This window comes from Canis aureus, chromosome 4 (assembly GCF_053574225.1).
Source record: "Canis aureus isolate CA01 chromosome 4, VMU_Caureus_v.1.0, whole genome shotgun sequence".
NCBI classification, from domain to species: domain Eukaryota; kingdom Metazoa; phylum Chordata; class Mammalia; order Carnivora; family Canidae; genus Canis; species Canis aureus.
This window is the reverse complement of record NC_135614.1, coordinates 1,917,063-1,938,132: the sequence shown is the minus strand read 5'-3', so window position 1 is coordinate 1,938,132 and position 21,070 is coordinate 1,917,063. Positions and strand designations below refer to the sequence as shown.

Below are 21,070 nucleotides of genomic sequence, written 5' to 3'. Positions count from 1 at the left end.
ATTCGTTCATCTAATTAAATTGCTTGGCTTATTGCAGTTATTTGGGATCATTTCTTGTACCCTGAGAGAAATAGCACTATGTGTTTTCGTGCTGAAGCCCTCAGTATATTTTTCACAGCAGATCCATTTATTTGTGATAACTCTGGTGCCAACCGAACAATGACCGTGTGTGGTGGGTACTTCCCAGCAGCCGCATCGAGCAGAGGGCACACCTGCTCTGTGCATCCCACATACATACTGTGCCTAAGCCAATAATACTGTGTCAGCACAATGCCCACAGTGGCTTTTCCTTCCACAAAAAGGCCAAAGGGGATCTTTAGCTCTTACCAGGCCCGTGGGTCTGTGGCACATCTCCCATCCCTTGCAAGGTGACTCAGCTAAACAGCTAACTGGTCGAAGCAACCTGACTTAAAACTCCCCTGTCTCCCTTCTTCTCTGATACCTCGCTAGAGAGTGGAGGAGAATGTTAATTAAAAGGCTCTCACGGCTATTTCTAAATGATCTCACAGTTATTTCTAATTTTTTTTTAAGATTTTATTTATTTATTCATGAGAGACACACACAGAGAGAGAAAGGCAGAGACACAGGCAGAGGGAGAAGCAGGCCCCATGCAGGGAGCCCGACATGGGACTCGATCCCCGGTCTCCAGGATCACACTCTGGGCTGCAGGCGGCGCTAAACCGCTACGCCACCGGGGCTGCCCAGTTATTTCTAATTGACCAACAAAATTCTGTTAAGATACTAGGTACCACATAAGCTTCTCCTCTAATTTCTCATTAGATATGCTTTGTTACTCCAAGCCAGTCACATGATCGTGGGATTTCTGAGGAAGCAAATAAGATAGGTATGGTTCTTGATGTTTGTTGAGGGCGAACTTAGGCCTTGACTTCATCTTCTCTGGTGCCCAAACCTTGGTGAGGGAAGTCTTGGGTTGCAGTTGTAGGCAGCACATGACAGATCTGCCCGACGACAGATGGCCAGAAGAATGGGACAGGAGATGTGCCACAGACCCATGATTTGGAGGTATGTGCATGAGGGTTTCCAACCCCGATGGGTATGTATTCTAATTTAAAATATCACAGGGGAGAAAAAAATAGACGTTCCCATGGAAACATTTTCTCAGGGCTAGCTCTTCTGTCTCATTATCATATCTTATTTAAATATTTCCTGGAATCAGCTTAAACTTAATCTTTCTGTAGATCTATCTTCAGTGGCCTTGGATCACATAACATCTGGTCAGAGGTTTTCTTTAATAAACTGTATACTGGTAGGCAATTCTATGGATTTCCATATGTCAGCTTGTGGGTATCAGTAGTTGCCAGTTTATTATCATGTAAAAATGTTATTAGCATTTATTTCTGGATCTCTCATTTAGGATTTTAAGTTGGCTGAACTGAACATTCCTTCAGGAACCACAGTAGACACCTGTTTCCAGCTGGAGATGGTACCATTTGTCACACATTTGCTGTCTTCCAGCCTGTTCCAATGAGCACTGCTGGGTCTCTGGGTGAGCCATGTCGTACCACAAACATGAAGGACATTTGCCCATAAACGTTTCTTTGACATGTCATCATATCAAAGTGACTTCCTCTTTGTTATTCTTTACCACTCTCAGAAAAACAAAATCCCTCAAGTGTGAAGTGTACAGGTCCTGATTTCTCCCTTTGTCCTCATTAGAGGACCCAGGGCAGTGTTCCTGTCTTGACGGAGGGGTCCCTTTACTTCTGGCTCTGCGTTGACACCAGCTCACCAGCAGAGGGAGCTCACTCCTTTTTCCTTTCTTTTTTTTTTAATAGCTCTCCCAAATCCCATTTTTTGAACCTGATCATTTGGTAGCAAACAGTGGGAACTTATGGGTTCTTAACTTTGGAAGCTGATTAAACTTCCAGATACCTAATCCACTGCAATACGTCATACCTGGGCAACTTAAATTTCCTTCCTCACAGCATCAGATTTTCCATCCATTGTATTTGCATGTTTGTTGAAGTATTTTGGAAGGAAGAGAATTTCATTACCTCTAAATATACAGATACACATATTGAGTTAGTTATATGTAGAGTTTTTAAAACTTTCAGTTCCTTAATCATAACCAGACCGTCTCGATTTTTCTTGGAATTAGAAGAAAATTTACTGTGAAGCTAATAAAGCTAAAACTTCAAATTCTGTCCCTTTAGACAAGCCCCTGAGGGAGAAGGGAGTGATGGCATTTTGACTAATAATTTTTTAAGATTTTATTTACGCATTTGAGAGAGAAAGAGGGAGAGGAGGGGCAAAGAGAGAGGATCTCATACAGACTCCACACCCAGCACAGAGCCAGCCCTACATGGGGCTCGATCTCATGACCCTGAGATCGTGACCTGAGCCAAAACCAAGAGTTGGACATTCAACTGGCTGAGCCACCCAGCCACCACCCTCTCTGTAGGGACCATAAGGTTATAGAAGAGTCAACCTCCCCAAAGCCTATATCTGCCCCTGACTGGAATATATTGAAATATTAACAAAAGCCTTTTCTTTCACTACCTGGTTTTATGGTTGAAAGGGTTTCTTCCTATTGAGGTAGTGGTGTTCATGGTCACTGCAGTGTTCTTCTCTGGAAACAAATGCAATAAGAAGAGCAGTGAGAAACAGACTGGATAAAGCTCTCTATACTGTGCCTTCCTGGAGAAGCCTAGCGTGTGTATCAGCTTCCCTGAGTAATTAATTCTCATCAGGAGTTTCCAGTCAGGTTTCCTCATTTGCCTGGGTCAGGGAAGGAATCTTAATGTGACTTCCCCTCTCATGTAACACCTGCCCTAAGCACTGACTTCACCTCTGTGTACACCTCTACCAAAGGCTGGTAGGGACTGGGTTGACCAGGCCACACCAGCAAGGGAGATCAACAAATACTGTATCGTGTCCGTGGCAGTGGCTAACCGTGAGCCGGCCCATTCCCAGTATCCGTAATTCCTGGAGGTGGCGTTTCAGCCACCAATCCCAAACTGGGATGTGCTGAGCCCACGTCAGAGATTTAACCAATTGTAAATGATAGTCCTGCCAGAGGACTATCACACATAATGAGGGAGGTAAGAATGAGTAAGACACCTTTGTATCAAAGAATGCAAATTTTAAACTCAGGGAGGGCCTAACCCTAGAACTTTATAATTCTCCCATGAATCATCACCTGCTTCATTGATTGCAGAGAAAGAGAGATCAAATGTTGCCAACTCTCAAAACCAGCAGTGTTTAAACACAATGTTAACCATGTGGTTAAAGCCAGGTGCAAGATGACCCCACCGGTCATGGGGACTGTGGTTTTGTGTCAGACACATACAGTCCGCAATCCCAGCAATGCTACTTAACTAGTCCCATGGCCCTTGGGCAAATTCTTTTTTTTTTTTTTTTTTAGATTTTATCTATTTATTCATGAGAGACACAGAGAGAGAGGCAGAGACACAGGCAGAGGGAGAAGCAGGCTCCACGCAGGGAGCCCGATGCAGGACTCGATCCCGGGTCTCCAGGATCACACCCTGGGCCAAAGGCAGATGCTCAACCGCTGAGCCACCCAGGGATCCCACCTTGGGCAAATTCTTAACCTCTGAGCTGTTTTTTTCAAACATAAAATATTAGGAATATCCATCTTACAGAGCTATTATAAGGACTTGCCCTAATGAATATATATTTTGAATATTATCTATATAATACATGTGCCACATATGGAATAGGAACTCAATAGATGGTAGTATGACCAGTTACTGTAGAACTGGTTATGTTGTGGCTCACGCTGAAATAGAACAGGTCAGCACCATTCTCTGTGAGGCACACAATTCAGTGTCTGGTATTAATATGATACGACAGGTTGAATCACCGATATCACAAAGACTTTAAGATCATTTGGGCCTGGGAGTTGGCCGGTGATCAATTCGTCCTCCAGAGAAGCATGGCCACTCTATTGGGTTGTATTAATTGTACCAAGCCTTTGACGCGTTGTAGATCAGCAGTAAGACAGGCTAACATCTACCGCAGAGACTTAACATCGTGGCCGCGAAAGCAGAAGATTTACCTGTATTATCTGACGAAAGAGAAGACCAAGAGTCAGAGGCGGAGTAACCTTCCAGATCCCAGGGATGTATACCCTGTGCCATCAGGTGACTCTGGCTCTGAATCGCGCCCTCTGTTGGGCTACAGGTGCACTTGGAGGCTATCCTTGCCCTCCGTCCTGAGGGCAGAGGCAGTGGGGAGACCGGATGCTTCTGAACTCATGGGGCAGAGAACCCTCCACCTCAAAACCCCTGAGCAAGCGCCGGATCGCTCAAGGGAAGTTCAGTTTGGTGGGGGTTTCTAAAAATAATTCAAGGCACCAAACCTCAAGACTCCGAAGTTATATTTTGTTTGCTTTTATTCCGAATCCTTAGGATAACTTCTTCTTTTCTGCCTAAATCCATCTTTTCATTTTATTGATTTTATACCTACGGTGTTTCTCTTTTCCATGCATGTTCCTCTCGGGTTTTAGAATAAGGATTCACCTTGTTTTGTTGAACTGGTTCAACCTTATTCCTTCGCCCCTTTGTTTTTAATCCCGGGGAGCCAGAATTAATAGTGATATGAGCTCTACTTTCCATTTGGCTTCAGGAAATCCAAAACAAGAGATCATTGTTTTCTAATATTTAATTGTCTGGGCTGTGCCAAAATATACATTTTACTATTTTATTTAATGCTCACAGTTTCTGTTCCCATTGTTTCATTTTAACAGAAAGGTAGTACTTTCAACACAGCAGTCCCTTTTCTATGCTTTATCAGACTTGAAGAATTTAATTTCCATTTTCTTTCATCCAAATCTGCCACTGTTCTTGGAGGTTAGTGTTTTCGAGCCCCCAAGCATCTCCTGTATCATCGGGGTCTTTCATGTCTGTTCATTTGTGTAACTTTTCTGCGTGGCTTTGTGACATGGGCCAGGCAGTCAGTGGCCAGCTGCTGTGAACGTGGAGACACAACCCTTTGCCTTCCCCTAGGACTCTAGGGGAATAACTGGGGAAAATGAGTCTGGAAACTGGTCATTTTCTTTTTCAGAGTATCGTAGAGATTTGCATTGGCCACATTCAGGCACACTCTGTAACATTTCACTTAAAAGAAGGAAGAATCTTCAGTAGACACTGTGTCTCATATACTTTCCTGCCCTGAAAACTATTTGAGTCAAGGTCATAAGGTGTAAATGAATCCTGGATGGTCCCTCTTTATGTTATTGGGCTCAGTTGGCTGAGCCTCAAACTCTTGATTTCGGTTCAGGTTCAGGTCATGATCTCAGGGTGGTGGGATCGAGCCCTGCATCAGGCTCTGCACTCAAAGCAGAGTCCGCTTCTCTCACTCCCTCCCCCTCTTCCCTTGCCCCTCCCCCCACTCACATGCTCTCTCTCTAATAAAATAAAATGAAATCATTTTTAAAAAAAAGAAGAAAAAGTGAGTATTATAATAAAACCATATGCTTCAAATACTGATGCACTAAAAGCGTTAACCACAGAGGAGCTTATTTACTTCTATTATGGTTATGGAGTCTAAGACTTGGAAACTCAAAAACACAGTAAAAATGTCGTTTCACATTGTCCCCAGGAATTTATGACCTAATAGTAAAATGAAGCTGCGCAGCTGCAAGAAGCGATATGTCAAATGAATGGCACAGGTGGCCACAGTGCAAACACAGCCTGCAATCCCACCTTGCAGGCACATACCAGGGACTCAGCTCTGGGTGTGACCATGAAGCAGAAGACAGAGGATCTCCCTCTGAGGTCCTGCTGAGTGGTGGCAGTCAGTGTCCCTTGCTTTACCTATCATCTCCTTAAATTTGCTCAAAGACCACACGCTGTTGTTATTTTTAATTTTCTGGTGTAGATACTGAGGGTTTCAGGAGTCCCAGAGCTTGGAAATAGCAAGGCAGGACCCAACCCAAATGATCACCTCACAGGACTCCCAGCGCCTTCAGGGTACCGGACGAGTGTCATCAGTGTGAGGTCCAGAGCACAGTCGGAGGCAGCAAAGAACGATCACAGAATAATGTACCGTGCTGGTTTTCCCAGGAAACTATTTGTGTTGTGTCCATCACGGGGCACTGCTGAAGGGCTGGGGCAGGCGAGGACGTCTCTCTCTTTCTCTCCAGTGGAAGAGGCTCCGGCCGCCCCTTGACAATGGTGGGGGGGGGGTTCCTCTTTCCCACCCACACCTCCTCCCAGTCCCAAAAAATGAACTCCACTGATTCTGTGTTTTCTTGGGTCAGCCCCCAGCTGAGTGGCACTGGATGCGAGGCGATGGTGGGAGGCGCCAGGGTGGTTTGTCTGCCTTCCCCATGGTGGCCTCCGAGCCGGCTGCTCTGCTCCCCTTCGGAGGCTGCTTGCCAGGTGCAGCCTCTATTTCTGCCTCCCTCCCTGCACCCGCATCTCCTCCAGCCCTCCTGTCACCCGCTCTCCTGCCCTCAGTGCACCTGTACTCATCCCAGGTCCGTTGGAGTGCAGGCAGCACTGGTAGGTCTGCTAGGAGAAAGGACTTGTGCCAGATCTCAGAGTAGAAGGTCGAGTGGGAGAAGATGGAACTTTCGCTCAAGGGGCCTGTGGTGAGAGAAAATGTGAAATGCTGTGCGCTCCGACGGGAGCATGGGTAGGTGCGCCCACAGCACTTCACACATGCTGCTCCCTCCTTGGAATGCTGTGCTCTTTCTTTCCTGCCTGGCCACCTGGGCTTTCTTTCTCAAGACTCGCCAAATACCCTTTCCTTTGCTATCTCCCCGTTGACTCCAGCAAAGCTGATGGTTGATGCTCATCCTCCTATCGTGATGGTTGATGTAGTTGACAGTGTCTGGAGCAGGTGGTTTCTGAGGAGCAAGAATCTGTCCCGAGCCTGAGGCCTTAGTAAGCACTCAGACCCCTTGACGATCCCAAATGACCATGGAAGAGTTTGAACCAAGTAGGACAAAATTGATTCCTGTGGGCGGGGAGGGGGAGACTGTGATTTCCAGAGGAATTCAACGTGAGCTGATTCTTGAAGAGACTTGCCAGAGAGTTTGCCAGGTTAGTAAGCGCCAGGACATTTTCCAGATTTTCCTGGCAAACAGGATGCTGCATTTTTCTGGATCTCTGTTACACCTCTCTTAACACAAGACTTCCTCAGCATTGGCACTCCTGACCTCTCGGGCCGGTAACTTGTAGGGGGTTGTTCTGTTGTGCATTGTAGGGTTTTTATCAGCATCCCTGCCCTCCAGCCACTAGACATGGGGAGCACATTCCCCCCAACTTGTGACAAGAAAAATGGCTCCACGCATTGCCAAATGTCCCCAGGAGGCAAAGTCACCCTGGGTTTAGAGCTCAACAAAGGCTGGCTCTTGTTCACCCTTGAAAAAGCCATTCTGTGAAATCAAAAGAATGATCACAGAAACTGACTGCTAGGGACCACTTAGGCTATGCTGAGTGTTTTCTACACATTGTATCTAATCCACAAGTAGAATAATCCTCATTTTATAGATGAAGAAGCAGGATCACAGTGCTCAGGCAATTGCTCACAGGGCAGAAGGGTGTGTTTTCTGACCCTAATGTGCTCAGGCAGGCCTTAGTGCATCCTTGTCTGCATGCCCTCCAAATGACTCCTGCTCCCTTTTTTGGCAAATAGTCTTCAATAACTGTGGGAATTGGGGGCGTGAGGGGGAGGGAGATGCAAATAGGCTGAAGGTTAAAAGAAAATCAGATGTGTGAAATATGTCCAGATACAAAAATAGTCTTATAAATACAGACCTCCAAGCAATCCTAAAACATAAATATTGAGCCAAAAGAACATTCTTTACCATGTGTCCTTCCAGTATACAAATGGACAGGTTAGAAATATGTAGTCCAAATGACTGTTTTCACTAGATTTTTCAATCAGAATCATTTCTACAATTATATTCTGATTGCAGTTTACAAGCACCATTCCTGAGCCATTGTTTGAAGAACTAATAAATGAATTTCAGATCTTGAAAGTTTGCAGTGGACAGAGTCGGGCCATACTCTTTCCCTCTTTTTCTTTTTTTAATTTTATTTATTTATTGAGAGACACACACAGAGAGACAGAGGCAGAGACACAGGCAGAGGGAGAGGCAGGCTCCATGCAGGGAGCCCGACGTGGGACTTGGTCCCAGTCCCCAGGATCCTGCCCTGGGCCGACGGCGGCGCTAAACCGCTGCGCCACCTGGGCTGCCCTTTGCCTCTTTTTCTCTCAGAAAGGAGTAAGTACGGGGATAGGGACTTGGCCCCTCCAGGCAAAGTGGCCCGATCTCTGTTTAAAAAGAACTGCTTCTTGTTTGTTTTCTACTTCTTGCTGTTTCTCTAGAAATTCTATTAACAAAAGGTTTGGGGCTTGACCGTGCTGATGCGGACAAGGAGTCCAAAGCAGGCTTTTGTCCTGGAGGTAAAACCGTGCTATTTCAGCAGCCACGGCTGCGCACACGCACACGCGGTAGAGATGCAAGCCCTTGGCAAGGCACCCTTCGTTCTTGTCGTCAAATTGCATAAAACCTATGAAAGGCAGCAAGCAGGGGAGGCAGTGTAATGCATCATTTTATAAACAAGCTTTCTCTTTTTTTAAGTGAAATTTTATTCTCATTTTGGCATTCCGGAATGTTCTGTTTGCGACGTGAGCGATTGCACCATGTTAGGGCGCATCTCTCCTCCCGGCAGCTCGAAATGAAAGACAAAAGCGAAGTTCGGGAAGTTTGGTCCTGGCGGTGCGAGTCCGCAAAGGTTGGATTCCCTTTGCTTTTTGTTGACTTCTTTCTAGGAAGAATCCTCTTTTGTTACACGGCCGTGTAGACGCACTTCCTGGGGCGGGCCCAGCCGGTTCGGCCCCGCGCAGGTGCAGCCCCGCCCCCCCCGCCCCCCCCGTGGTCCCCCCCCCCCGCACCCTTGTGCAGACGAATACGACCTGCAGAGGTGTTTTAGACCGTCCCATCGCCTTTAGAAGTCGATATCGAAGTTGAGTCCCATTCGCCAAAAAGTCATAAAAAGTGCACTCGTACTTGCAGGCCCCACCAGATTCCGCATGGACAGAGCCTGAGCACCTGGGGCGCCGTCTCTCCACACAGCCCCCGGCGGGCCGGGCCGGGCCGCGCACCCGAACGCGGTGAACGAGGCCGAGAACGCCTCAGGCCGCCCCTTTTCACGTTCGCTGGGAACACCACGATGCGGGATAAACTATGCGAATAAAGCTTCGGTACCTTAAAGGAGCAGGACATTCCAGTCTCTCGGTCGAAGAGTCAACCCCAGACTTAAAAAAAAGAAGAAGAAAAGAAGAAAAAGACGCGTTTGATGGCAGTGGGTTTGTTGAGCCTCTTGGATCCGTCCGGGGACGGCTTGGCTCGGAGTCGAGGCCCCGCCACCGCCCGGGACACCTGCCGGCCGCGGCGCTGCTCCGAGGCTGCTGTGCCACCTCGTGGCAGACCTTGGTATTGCCGCTCCCCCAACTTCGGGGCAAAGTCTTTTTTTTTGACGGGGCGGGGGGGGGGGCAAAGTCTTTTAGCGGCTGAGGATGGTACGAGTTATGACAGAAAACGGAGACTCTCTTAGCAAAAAGGTGAAGAGAGACCCATAGCAAGCCCTGGAAATGATGCAGACTGGATTCGGAATATGGAGGACGCACCAATTAGCTGATCTTAGGAAAAAGCATGGTTGTGCAAAGGTATTTTTGGGTTTTTTTGCATGATTTTTCACGATTTTTCACGATTAAAATAATAGTACTAATAATACTAGAGGTGGCATTAACTTAGACCTCTAGAATAAATTAATTTGCACTTTTTAAAATTTCAGGAGGATTAAAAATTGACAACCCCCAATGTTTTTTCAGAATGGGTACTGCCAAGGATGGCTTATAGAAAATGAGAGAACTTTGTCTCTTGGAATGCAACATTGAAAACATGCCCCACATTTATACTGGCCTGTCAGGTTTCTCTAAGCATTTGCACATGTGTTTTCACGTTGGATATTTACATATTTTAAAATTTAAAATTCCATCTAGATATCTTACAGATTTACAGTCCCAGAAAAGGCTTTCTACAACTTAGAGGGGGTATGTTTCTCATAACTATCCTTTACTTCCCCATAAACTTAATATTCTCAAATAGTTACTTCGCATTTTGGTTCACTTTCTAGTTTTAAATATTAATAGAAGATGCCAAACTGTTCATTGCAGTGGCTTTCAAACAATGCCAACCAGGACCTAGAGTATAAATTCCATTTGACATCATGACTATATATATGAATGGGTGTGTCTTTGACAGAAGTCTTATGAGACATGCCCTATTTGGTTCTCTTTCTCTTTCTTTCTTTCTTTCTTTCTTTCTTTCTTTCTTTCTTTCTTTCTTTCTCTTTCTTTCTCTTTCTTTCTTTCTTTCTTTCTTTCTTTCTTTCTTTCTTTCTTTCTTTCTTTCTTTCTTTCTTTCTTTCTTTCTTCTCCTGTTGGCCCACTAGTTGGTTTCTGACTTCTATTTTGAAAAACTCAGTGAATCAATTCTGTATGTGCTCATAAATAGAATGTGGTGAGAATGGTCTGGAAAAATACACCTCAGAGATGAAGTAAAAAAACCACCCTCTATATGCACAGATGTGAGTAATCCACATGGAAGGCTAAGGTCTTCCTCCAGAATCCGGAGTGAAGGCGTTTAAGTCAGCACCCACTGGCAGGATCAGGTTCAGTTTTGCACTTCTTGCCCGAGGTGTGCAGCCCGGACACCTCCATAGCAATGCCCTGGGTGTCCCACCACCCGCCACAGGCTCCCACCCAACAGGATGGAAATCTGCCCTCGATTTCTGTTCCGTTCCTCCCAGGCCACCCCCTCTGCCCTTGAGGGCTGCGTTCCTAGACCTTCTGCCTAGGATTACTTACAAGGTGCTAGGGTCAGGAGGCTCGCAGGGGTCCCCGTTCCCACACCTGTTTCTTCCTGAGCATTAAAAGTAGGGCTTCCCTTAGCTCTCCTCACCAGTAAGTCAACACAGATTTTGAACACCCTTGATCTGAAATGGACAAGCTCTGCAGTGTATGGCCTGTTGGGTCAGGATGAGGAAGAGTGTGGCACATGGAAATCCTATCTCCTTCTTAAACAGAATGCCCACATTTATCACTGTTTCATTGGGATCCACCCAGGACCGCCGGTTCTTAGGAAATTACTTATTACTTAGGAAATGGCAGGTGTATGTGAGGGAAGACATTAGGTGACTTTCATGTCCAGTAAATATTTTTAGATATTCTTTATGGAAGATTTTATGACCTTCCCGTTGCTTTCCTCTGATGTCATATCAGCCAGACTTCCATCGTGGAACCTCCAGAGCTCGAGGATGCTTTTAAGTAGATGAATGTGGCACACGGGCAGAGAGAAAGTTGTGGAAAATATCTCAGGAACCAGGACCTGAGTGAAAGTTGGAGGAGGAGGGGATCTCATTCCCTGGCCACATATGGACACCCCCTTACTAGATCCATCCTCGCTGTGACTAGAGCAGGACCAGCAGAAATGCACCCCACTCGAGATAGAAGATGTGTGCTGTGCAGAGACATGGCCCCTGCAAATGTCCCCTCTGAGGAACGAAGAGAAGAAAGGCCCCCACAGTGGTAGAGAGAGCAGCTCCATGACAGACAGAAGGACTAGGATGTGCTGTGTGCCAGATAGGACGTGAACACTTTATGCATAAAGTGCATTTCATCTTTTCAATCCATTAATGTTTTGATAAGGGAGTAGGAATTTTATTTTTTATTTTACTTTGTTTATTTATTTTTTTGAGAGTGAGAGACAGAGAGAGATTGCAAGGGGAGGGACAGAGGGAAAGGGAAAGAGAGCAAATCTTAGGCTGCACCCAGCCCGGAACCCGACCCGAGGCTCAATCCCACAACCCTGAGATCAAAACCTGAGCCAAAATCAAAAGTCGGATGCTTAACAGACTGAGCCACCAGGCGCCTCAGGAATTTTATTTTTATATAACAACTTATATCTCTATTTTCAGGCCCCATTCTGCATCAGGAATCAGCACACACTTAGCATCTTAGAACAACATCCATTCACTATTTATTATTTATTATTTACTCCTTACTATTTACTATCACCAATCCTCAGCCATGGTTCTTCCTGACCCTCATCCTGGAGAACCAGCGCCAGGACAGGGGGCAGAACTCCAGGATCTGGGGATCCCTGGGTGGCTCAGCGGACTGGTGCCTGCCTTCGGCCCAGGGCGTGATCCTGGAGTCCCGGGATCGAGTCCCATGTGGGGCTCCCTGCATGGAGCCTGCTTCTCCCTCTGCCTGTGTCTCTGCCTCTCTCTCTCTCTCTCTCTCTCTCTCTGTCTCCCATGAATAAATAAATAAATTCTTAAAAAAAAAAAAAAAAAAAAAAGAACTCCAGGATCTTCCCTTCAGCTCTCTTCCCTGCATCCCTCTGGCTTTGAAAACGTGTGTTTTTCTCAGTAGGGACCTTACAGATCAAGCTGAAGCCCTCTTTATTGGTCACCCTCACCCTCATCGTGTTCCCCGTCCAAGACATCAGTGCTAGTGTAGGATTTGCTTCTTTCTTTTTATGAGACTTCTAAATATATAAAAGTCTATATAAGATATATACTATTTTTCTATGTTTTATTGCGCCTAAGCCATATCATTTTTATTCTTCACCCCACAACTTGTTTTTTCTTACTCAACAATATATTTTTAGAGCTCTCAGAACTTTCTCTAAATATATGTATATATCTGTAACTATATATATAATTAACTATATATAGTTTATATTTAAACTATATGTGTGTATATATATATACACATTATATAGCATTGTATTATTATAGCATTATAGGATTGTATTATAGCATCAGAGGAGTGCCCATGATTTCCTAGACATTTCTCCCCTCATAGCTATAAGTCATAACAGGTTTTAATAATGTGCTTTGCTCATAACTTCCACTTCCTATTCAAAGGCTTTCTTTTACTCAATCATATATTCACCTACCAGATTCACATCCTTCTTTTTGCTTTCACATATGAAGATATTAGGAGACAAGTGTAGTTATCTGAAGTGAATGCATGATTATTAACTCTATGCAAGATTTTCTAGAGGACACATACCTAGAAATTAAACTGCTGGCTCCTGGTGTACATACTTTTTCCATGGGATTGATCCTTTTGAATCACCTTGTTGTATCAATTTACTTTAATAGGATGAGGAGGGACCTTTTGTATTTGCCGTGTATTTAGGCCAGTACAACATTCCTTGATGTTCAAAAACTTAAATGTTTAAACTCTGTCTATACCAGAATGTTTAGAGTGTACTTTAAAGAGCAAAGTTAGAGGGGCACCTGGGTGGCTCAGTTGGTTGAGCATCTGACTCTTGGTTCCGGCTTAGGTCATGATCTCAGGGTCCTGGGATCGAGCCGTATGTCTGGCTACTCACTCAATAGGAGTCTGCTTGTCTCCTTCTCCCTCTGTCTCTGTCTCTTTCTTTCTCAAATAAATAAATAAATCCTTTTTTAAAAAAGGAATAAAATAAATAAATAAAAAGCAAACTTTGAGCATGGTTTCCCTGTGTTCCTGCAGTAACAACCCAATCCCAAGGACACAAGAAGTTGGCATTGGTGGGAGGCAGGCAGTATATCAGCGAATACTTCCAAGAATTCACTTACCACACCATGTTCCTTACCCTCTTCATAACCCACAGAGAGCAGGTGGTGGTATTCCAGAGTTTCGGTTTGTTTTTCTTGTGATCAGAACACTTAACATGAGATCTACCTCCTTAAAAAATGTTAAGTGCACACCGTTGTTAACTGCCGACATACTGTTGTGCAAGACGTCTCCAGCACTTACTCATCTTTTATAACATGTGCCCACTGAGTAAGTAGCTCCTCTTTCCCTTACCCCCCACCCCCCATACTCAGCAACCACTAATCTGCTCTCTGCTTCTGAGTTCTGCTATCAGATGCCTCAGATAAGTGAATAACACAGTATTTGTCCTTCTGTGACTGGCTTATCTTACTTAGCCAATGTCCTCAAGGTGCATCTGTGTTGTCACATAGTGCATTATTTCCTTTTTTAAGTCTGGAAAGTATTCCGCAGTATGTACGCACTGTATATTCTTCATTCATTCATCCTCCAGAGATGTTTAGTTTGTTTCTATATGGTGGCTACTGTTTTTTTGTTTGTTTGTTTGTTTGTTTGTTTGTTTGTTTGTTTGTTTTTTATGGTGGCTACTGTTAAGAGCACTATGATGAACAGGGAAGTGCTGAGAGCGCTTCAAGATGCTCATTTCAGTTCTTGTGGATAAATACCCAGAAGACATTGCCAAGAACAGTGTCATGAAGCTCACTCTGTGTTTTCTCCTATGAGTTTTATAGTTGCAAGTCTTATGTGTAAGTCTTTCAGCCAATTTGTGTTGATTTGGGGGTTGACTTTTGTGTATGGTATAAGATTGAGCTCCAGTTTCATTAATTTTATGAGGCTGTCCAGTTTTCCTAGCTTCTTTCGTGGAAGAGACCATCCTTTCCTGTTGCATGTCCTTAGTACCCCTGTCAAGGATCAGTTGACCATATATATACATGGATGTATTTCTAAGCACTCTCTCTGGTTACATTGGTCTATATGTCGTTAGGCCAGTATCATACTCTTTTCATTACTATAACTTTGTGATATATTTTTAAATCAAGAATTTTGCTGCCTCTAGCTTTGTTGGTCTCTCTCAAGATTGTTTTGGTTCTTCGGGGTTCTTGTGGTTCCACACAGGTAATCCATCTTTACAGAGGAAGAAATGCGGTCTCAGAGAAGTCGGGCATTTTGCCAAGTGTGCCAAGTGCCAGGTGTGTACACCTTCTCAGCCAAACCAAAACTCAAATCCAAATCAAATAGGCTCTGAAGACCATGGTTCCTCAACTACCTTTTGCTTCTTCCCAATGAAAAATTCTTTCTGGTAACATCAGCATCCTATTTATTACTAGAAGTGATGTTAATGCATCTCATTGTATTATAGCATTGGAGGAGTGCCCATGATTTCCTAGACATTTCTCCCCTCATAGCTATAAGTCATACCAGGTTTTTTTTAATTTTTATTTTTTAATTTTTTTTATTTACGACAGACACAGAGGCGGGGGGGCTCACAGACAGAGGGAGAAGCAGGCTCCGTGCAGGGAGCCTGACGTGGGACTCGATCCCGGGTCTCCAGGATCACACCCTGGGCCGAAAGCAGCGCTAAACCGCTGGGCTACCAGAGCTTCCCCATAACAGGTTTTAATGATGTGCTTTGCTCATAATTTATGCTTCCTATTCAAAAGGCTTTCTTTTACTCAATGACATATTCACATCCTTCTTTTTGCTTTCACATATGAAGATATCAGGAGACAAGTGTAGTTATCTGAAGTGAATACATGATTATTAACTTATTAATTATTGTCCTTTGGATGTTGTATCACATGGGGAATTACAGGTTACTCTTCTTGAATGGTACTTTGGCAAAGGTAAAATTGTTGCCCGGTTCATAATCTATATCCATGGTGTGATAGATGGAGACTAGAATATTTTTAAAATAAGAAAAAGCATATATATGAAACTTTTAAGGGGTATTAGATATTGAATTGGTGTTGAATTATAATAAGAACAATGGCCAAAGATATGCCAAAGAATTTAGATCAAAGATCACCGACAGTTTCTGAGAGTTTCTAGTGATTAGCCAAGAAGCCCCTAGGCTCCAGGAGCACCAGAATGGGTACTTAATGAAACCAATATGGAGATCTAGTCCTAGTCCTGGGTGTTTTCCCTCAATTCTGGTTTCTTTTATATTCTGTGTTCCAACAAAGTATAATTGGAATGGAATATTATATAATTTGTGGTGCTCAACAGATCCACAGGATAAAATGAACCAAAAGAGAAGAATTGATCTAAGGTATATTTCTAAAATTCCTACTTCTATTCTTCACTAACATTGGTTAACTTAGCAAATTAATATCCTCTTGAATTTTTTTTAAAGATTTTATTTATTTATTCATGAGAGACACAGAGGAGAGAGAAAGAAAGGCAGAGACCCAGGCAGAGGGAGAAGCAGGCTCCATGCAGGGAGCCTGACGTGGGACTCGATCCCGGGGCTCCAGGATCATGCCCTGGGCTGAAGGCGACACTAAACTGCTGAGCCACCCGGGCTGCCCATGCTCTTGAATTTTTACAAATATGTGATTCCCTGCAGGGAGCAATTTGACATTGCCTAAAATACTTGGTGCTTGTTAAAAACTGTTTTATTCATATGCCATATCTCATCTAGGAAGGTAAGTTCATGGAGAGGAGAGTCCTGACTAACTGAATTCAATAACACCAGTCATAATTACCTAAATGGTTGGCTCCCATAACCTGCAGGGTCAAGAGTGGCTAGAACCAGGTTTGAGAGGACATCATGATCATGCTGCCTTTGTGCTCCAGGTTTTTTATTCCAGGTTTGTGCTCCACATTGCCTACCATCTCTCTCCTTCCCCCATATCTCTCCTCCATGTTTGCTTGCTTCTCAGATTTTCCATGTGGATATAAATAGGTTGCCAGTACCTAGAAATCCCAAAGGACAGAGAAGCTCTCTCTTTCCAGAATCCTTATCAGCTCCCTAAATTTACTCTTACTGATCTTGTTTGCATGTTTTCTTCATGTTTATTGCTGAGGTAGAGAAGTCAGGGCTGTGTGGTTGATGCCCTTCCAGAAATACATACTGTAGATAACAGGGCATTTCCAAAAGAATGGCTGAAGGAAAGATGAGCAGATATCCACTGCATGGCATTGACAAGAATAAACAAAGAAGAGAGGAGACAGATGTATCATCAACACAAATTTGAAGCACTGGGGTTATTGGCCATTATAGTGATTTACAAGAAAATCTGCCAGGCCAAAGCTATGAACATGATCAACTCCATGGGACGTGATGGCAGAGACTTAGAAGGTGCTTTTTTAAAAAGTGCTGTGCAAGGTTGTGTGAGATTCAGAGCACATAGCAGGGGCTGGGGCAGAGAGGAGGAGCAGGAAGAAGGAGGGAATGTACTACAGGCCACAGTCCCACCCAAGCAAGGACACAAACTTAGCCACTATGTCCAGGAAGCTTTGGGATGAAAGCTGTCGGGGAGATAAAGCTGTTCAAAGAATGTGTAAAAGATTAGCAGGGTTATGGGGCAGGTAGAAGAGAAATCCATGACTAAGGGTGATCATGTGAAGAATACTCATTGGAGCACAAGTAGTGGAGGGTGCCAGAGAGTCCCTCGCCTCCCCAGGAGGAGGTGACTGTAAACCTCAGAGATGGGATGTTGGACTCTATGTCTGGTCCAAGAGAAGTCTGTTCTCTTCTATCCACATGGGTGCAGGTGTGATATGGAAGATGGGAAGACACCTTGAGGAACCATGGGAACCCAGGAACCGGGTAGAGGGAGAGAGCAGATAGATCTTCTGCATTTGCATCTGGGAAGAAACTAAATGCAGTTGACTACCCAAACACCAGGTAGCACCTCCCAAATATGGACATCCTTCAGTGGGAACAAGTTGGAGGTGAGGATGAGTTGATTGCACCTAATAAAACCCAGAGGAGTGAAAAGAAATAAGGAAGAAAACTCTATCCATTATCTGTAATTGGAAATTGGTGACTTGTGGGAGATTTCATGTATGGATTATACAGAAGTCCTTAAACTATTCTTCTCTGTAATAGAACAATACATTAGAATGTTTAGACTAATTTTTTTACTATTTCAGGTAGTGCTGAAATAAATACATACAAGTATATATGTGTATGTAAGTGTATGTAAGATTGTGTATGTCCAACCATGTACTTTATGTTTATACACACACCCACAATACATATATACTACACATACACATTGTCAGCTCCTGAGATCTGGGTATTTGTGCATTATTCTGACAAATGCTGCTAAATTACATCTCACATTGTTGACCAATTTACTCTGTAGCTGAGACCATGAAATTATTTCCTTCACCCTGTCCTCAATACTGCCTTCATCCAATCGTTTATATTTTGCTTATCTTTTAGGTGACAAACAGTATCTCATTAATTTTTATGTGCACATTAATTCCACATGAAGGGACGCCTGGGTGGCTTAGTGGTTAAGCACCTGCCTTAGGCCCAGGGCATGATCCTGGAGTTCCAGAATCAAGTCCCACATCAGGCTCCCTGCATGGAGTCGGCTTTTCTCTCTGCCTGTGTCTCTGCGTCTCTCTCTCTCTCTCTCTCTGTCTCTCATGAATAAATAAAATCTTTAAAAATAAATAAATAAATAATAATTCCACTTGAAGATGTATATGAGTTTTAGCCAGTTAGGAGAGGCTCATTTTATGCAGCATCTGGACAGGCTAGTGGAGAGTTAGAGAAACATCACCATGGAGCTAGGAGGTGGTGAGCTTGAGATGATCTGGGTGTGAATCTCTCCCCTCTCCTTAGCTTGATCTTTGGACAAATTACTTAGCTCTCTGTGTCTCTGTTTTTTATAAAATGTGATTATTTTAAAGATTAAATGAGACAAAACATATGGTGATTTGCACAACATGTACCAGTTAGGAAGTGTCCAATATATATTCTGTTTTAATAATTTATTATTGCACTGTATTGAACTTTGAGCATCTGAAAGCCAAAACAAAGTGAGTTCATTGTTCAATAAAAAGAACAGTAAAGTAACAATAGACCCTATGCTTATAAAGCACACACTCTGTGCCAGGCTCCATACTAAGTACTTTACACATATTAGAACATTGCCTGGAGACACAAACTTTTTTTGACCACTTACTATTGAATTCTAGATGAAATTTCTCAACAGTTTATACAGAATGTTTCATTCCTATTTTTCTTTGTTAATCAATTAATTAATTTTTTATTTAAATTCAATTTGCCAACATATAACACCCAGTGCTTATCCCATCAAGTGCCCTCCTCAGTGCCTGTCACCCAGTCACCCCATCCCCCCGCCTACCTCCCCTTGCACAACCCTTTGTTCATTTCCCAGATTTAGGAGTTTTGTCACCCTCTCTAATTTTCCCAGTCAATTCCCCTCCTTTCCCCTATAATACCTTTCACTATTTCTTATATTCCACAAATGAGTGAAACCATATGATGATTGTCCTTCTCCAATTGACTTACTTCACTCAGCATAATACCCTCCAGTTCCATCCACATCGAAGCAAATGGTGGGTATTCTTCCTTTCTGATGGCTGAGTAATATACTATTGTGTATCTAGACCACATCTTCTTATTCATTCATCTGTCAAAGGACATCATGGCTCCTTCTACAGTTTGGCTATTGTGGACATTGCTGCTATGAACATTGGGGTACAAGTGTCCTGTCCTTTCACTACATCTGTATCTTTGGGGTAAATATCCAGTAGTGCAATTGCTGGGTCATAGGGTAGCTCTATTTTTAACTTCCTGAGGAACCTCCACACTGTTTTCCAGAGTGGCTGTACCAGCTTGCATGCCTATTTCTATTTTTCAATGAGAAAACTGGTACTCAAAAAAAGTTAATACCCAAGACCCCACCCCAGGAAGTGGCTGAGCTGAGATTTGAACCTATGCCACTGGGACTGCAAAGTCTTCCTACTCTGTACTGAGGCCATTTCAAAAGGCTGTGTGTGAATCTGACCGCTGTCTGTTGAGAGACTGTTGTGATATGCGATGTCTAAAGGCTTGATCCAGGGCTCTTGCCAGGTGATTTATGTACATATTTGTACATAAGAGTTTATAGTTACCACTTTTTAAATCAAGAGCCGAAACACAAGTGTTCTCAATAGTATTTTGCTAGGATTATCTGGCATTGAACTCATTGACTGACACTCGTTGAGGAATGATTTACTGGGTCAAGTCCACAGTGGCTGGTGATGTGTGAGCATCCCTAGGCCAACAACCCCGGAGGATCTGAGGGGATGGGGCAAGTCTCACCTAGAACTTTCTGTGACAGCACAGGGGTCTTACGGTGATGCATCCACTCTAATGATTCTTAGTTATTTATGTATCTTGGTTAACAAGTGTTTGAAGAACTAATTGCGATTTTGCAAGTCTTTGTACCAAAGGTGTGCGTGTGGTGCTAAAATACTTTCTCAGCACTAAAGTTAAAATATCTAAATACTGAAAATATTCAAAACTGGTGGGGTCCATTCAGAATATTCTGGCAAAGATCCTGCATATTGGGATCCCTGGGTGGCACAGCAGTTTGGCACCTGCCTTTGGCCCAGGTCGTGATCCTGGAGACCCAGGATAGAATCCCACGTCGGGCTCCCGGTGCATGGAGCCTGCTTCTCCTTCTGCCTGTGTCTCTGCCTCTCTCTCTCTCTCTCTCTGTGTGTGTGTGTGTGTGTGTGACTATCATAAATAAAATTTTAAAAAAAAGATCCTGCATATTATCAAATATATGACAGCTGCCTTGTATACCGCTATCAACCACCATACAGAACCAATACGCTGCTTTTCTATCTGCATCTTAAAGAGGTGATACAAATCAAAGTGAATTACACTTGTTCTGGGTTGATGTTGCTCATGCCAGGGAGGCTTAAGTGCTTGCTGTCTCCTTAACACTGTGTATTTCTCCAGCCTGGGATAGGTATGGGCCCAGGTGGAAAAAATGCAGACGAATAAGATCAGTTTATCGAGTAGCGTGATGATAAAGCTGTGCTGCATCAGTAGCCTAGAAGCATCTCATATTTTCCCCCTTATCTTTATTTTTTTAAAAGGTTTTATTTATGAATAACATGAGAGACACAGAGAGAAAGGCAGAGACACAGGCAGGGGGAGAAGCAGGCTCCCTGTGGGGAACCTGATGTGGGACTCGATCCCAGGACCCCGGGATCATGACCTGAGCCAAAGGCAGACACTCAATCACTGAGCCACCCAAGTGTTCCCCCCCCAACCACTTCTCTTTAAAATAAGAGATTTGGGGATCCCTGGGTGGCTCAGCGATTTAGAGCCTGCCTTCGGCCTAGGGCGTGATCCTGGGGTCCTCGGATCGAGTCCCACATCGGGCTCCCTGCATGGAGCCTGCTTCTCCCTCTGCCTGTGTCTCTGCCTCTCTCTCTCTCTGTGACTCTCATGAATAAATAAATAAAATCTTTA

The 21,070-nt window shown here is 43.9% G+C and overlaps 1 protein-coding gene across 11 annotated transcripts in view; it reads left to right on the top strand.

Moving 5' to 3' along the window:
• CHRM3 (cholinergic receptor muscarinic 3) overlaps window positions 1–21,070 on the top strand; it is a 493,903-nt gene that overhangs the window by 468,423 nt on the left and 4,410 nt on the right. The window contains exon 1 of one of the 11 annotated variants that reach the window (XM_077894350.1): window positions 9,224–9,666. The exons of 8 other annotated variants lie outside the window; for them this stretch is intronic. In XM_077894350.1, the coding sequence (XP_077750476.1) occupies window positions 9,653–9,666 (14 nt within the window). In that variant the 5' untranslated portion in view covers window positions 9,224–9,652. Of the gene's footprint in view, window positions 1–9,223; window positions 9,667–14,782; window positions 14,805–17,488; window positions 17,512–21,070 lie in introns of those variants that run through there. 2 more of the 11 variants (XM_077894360.1, XM_077894359.1) reach the window with 2 other exon arrangements.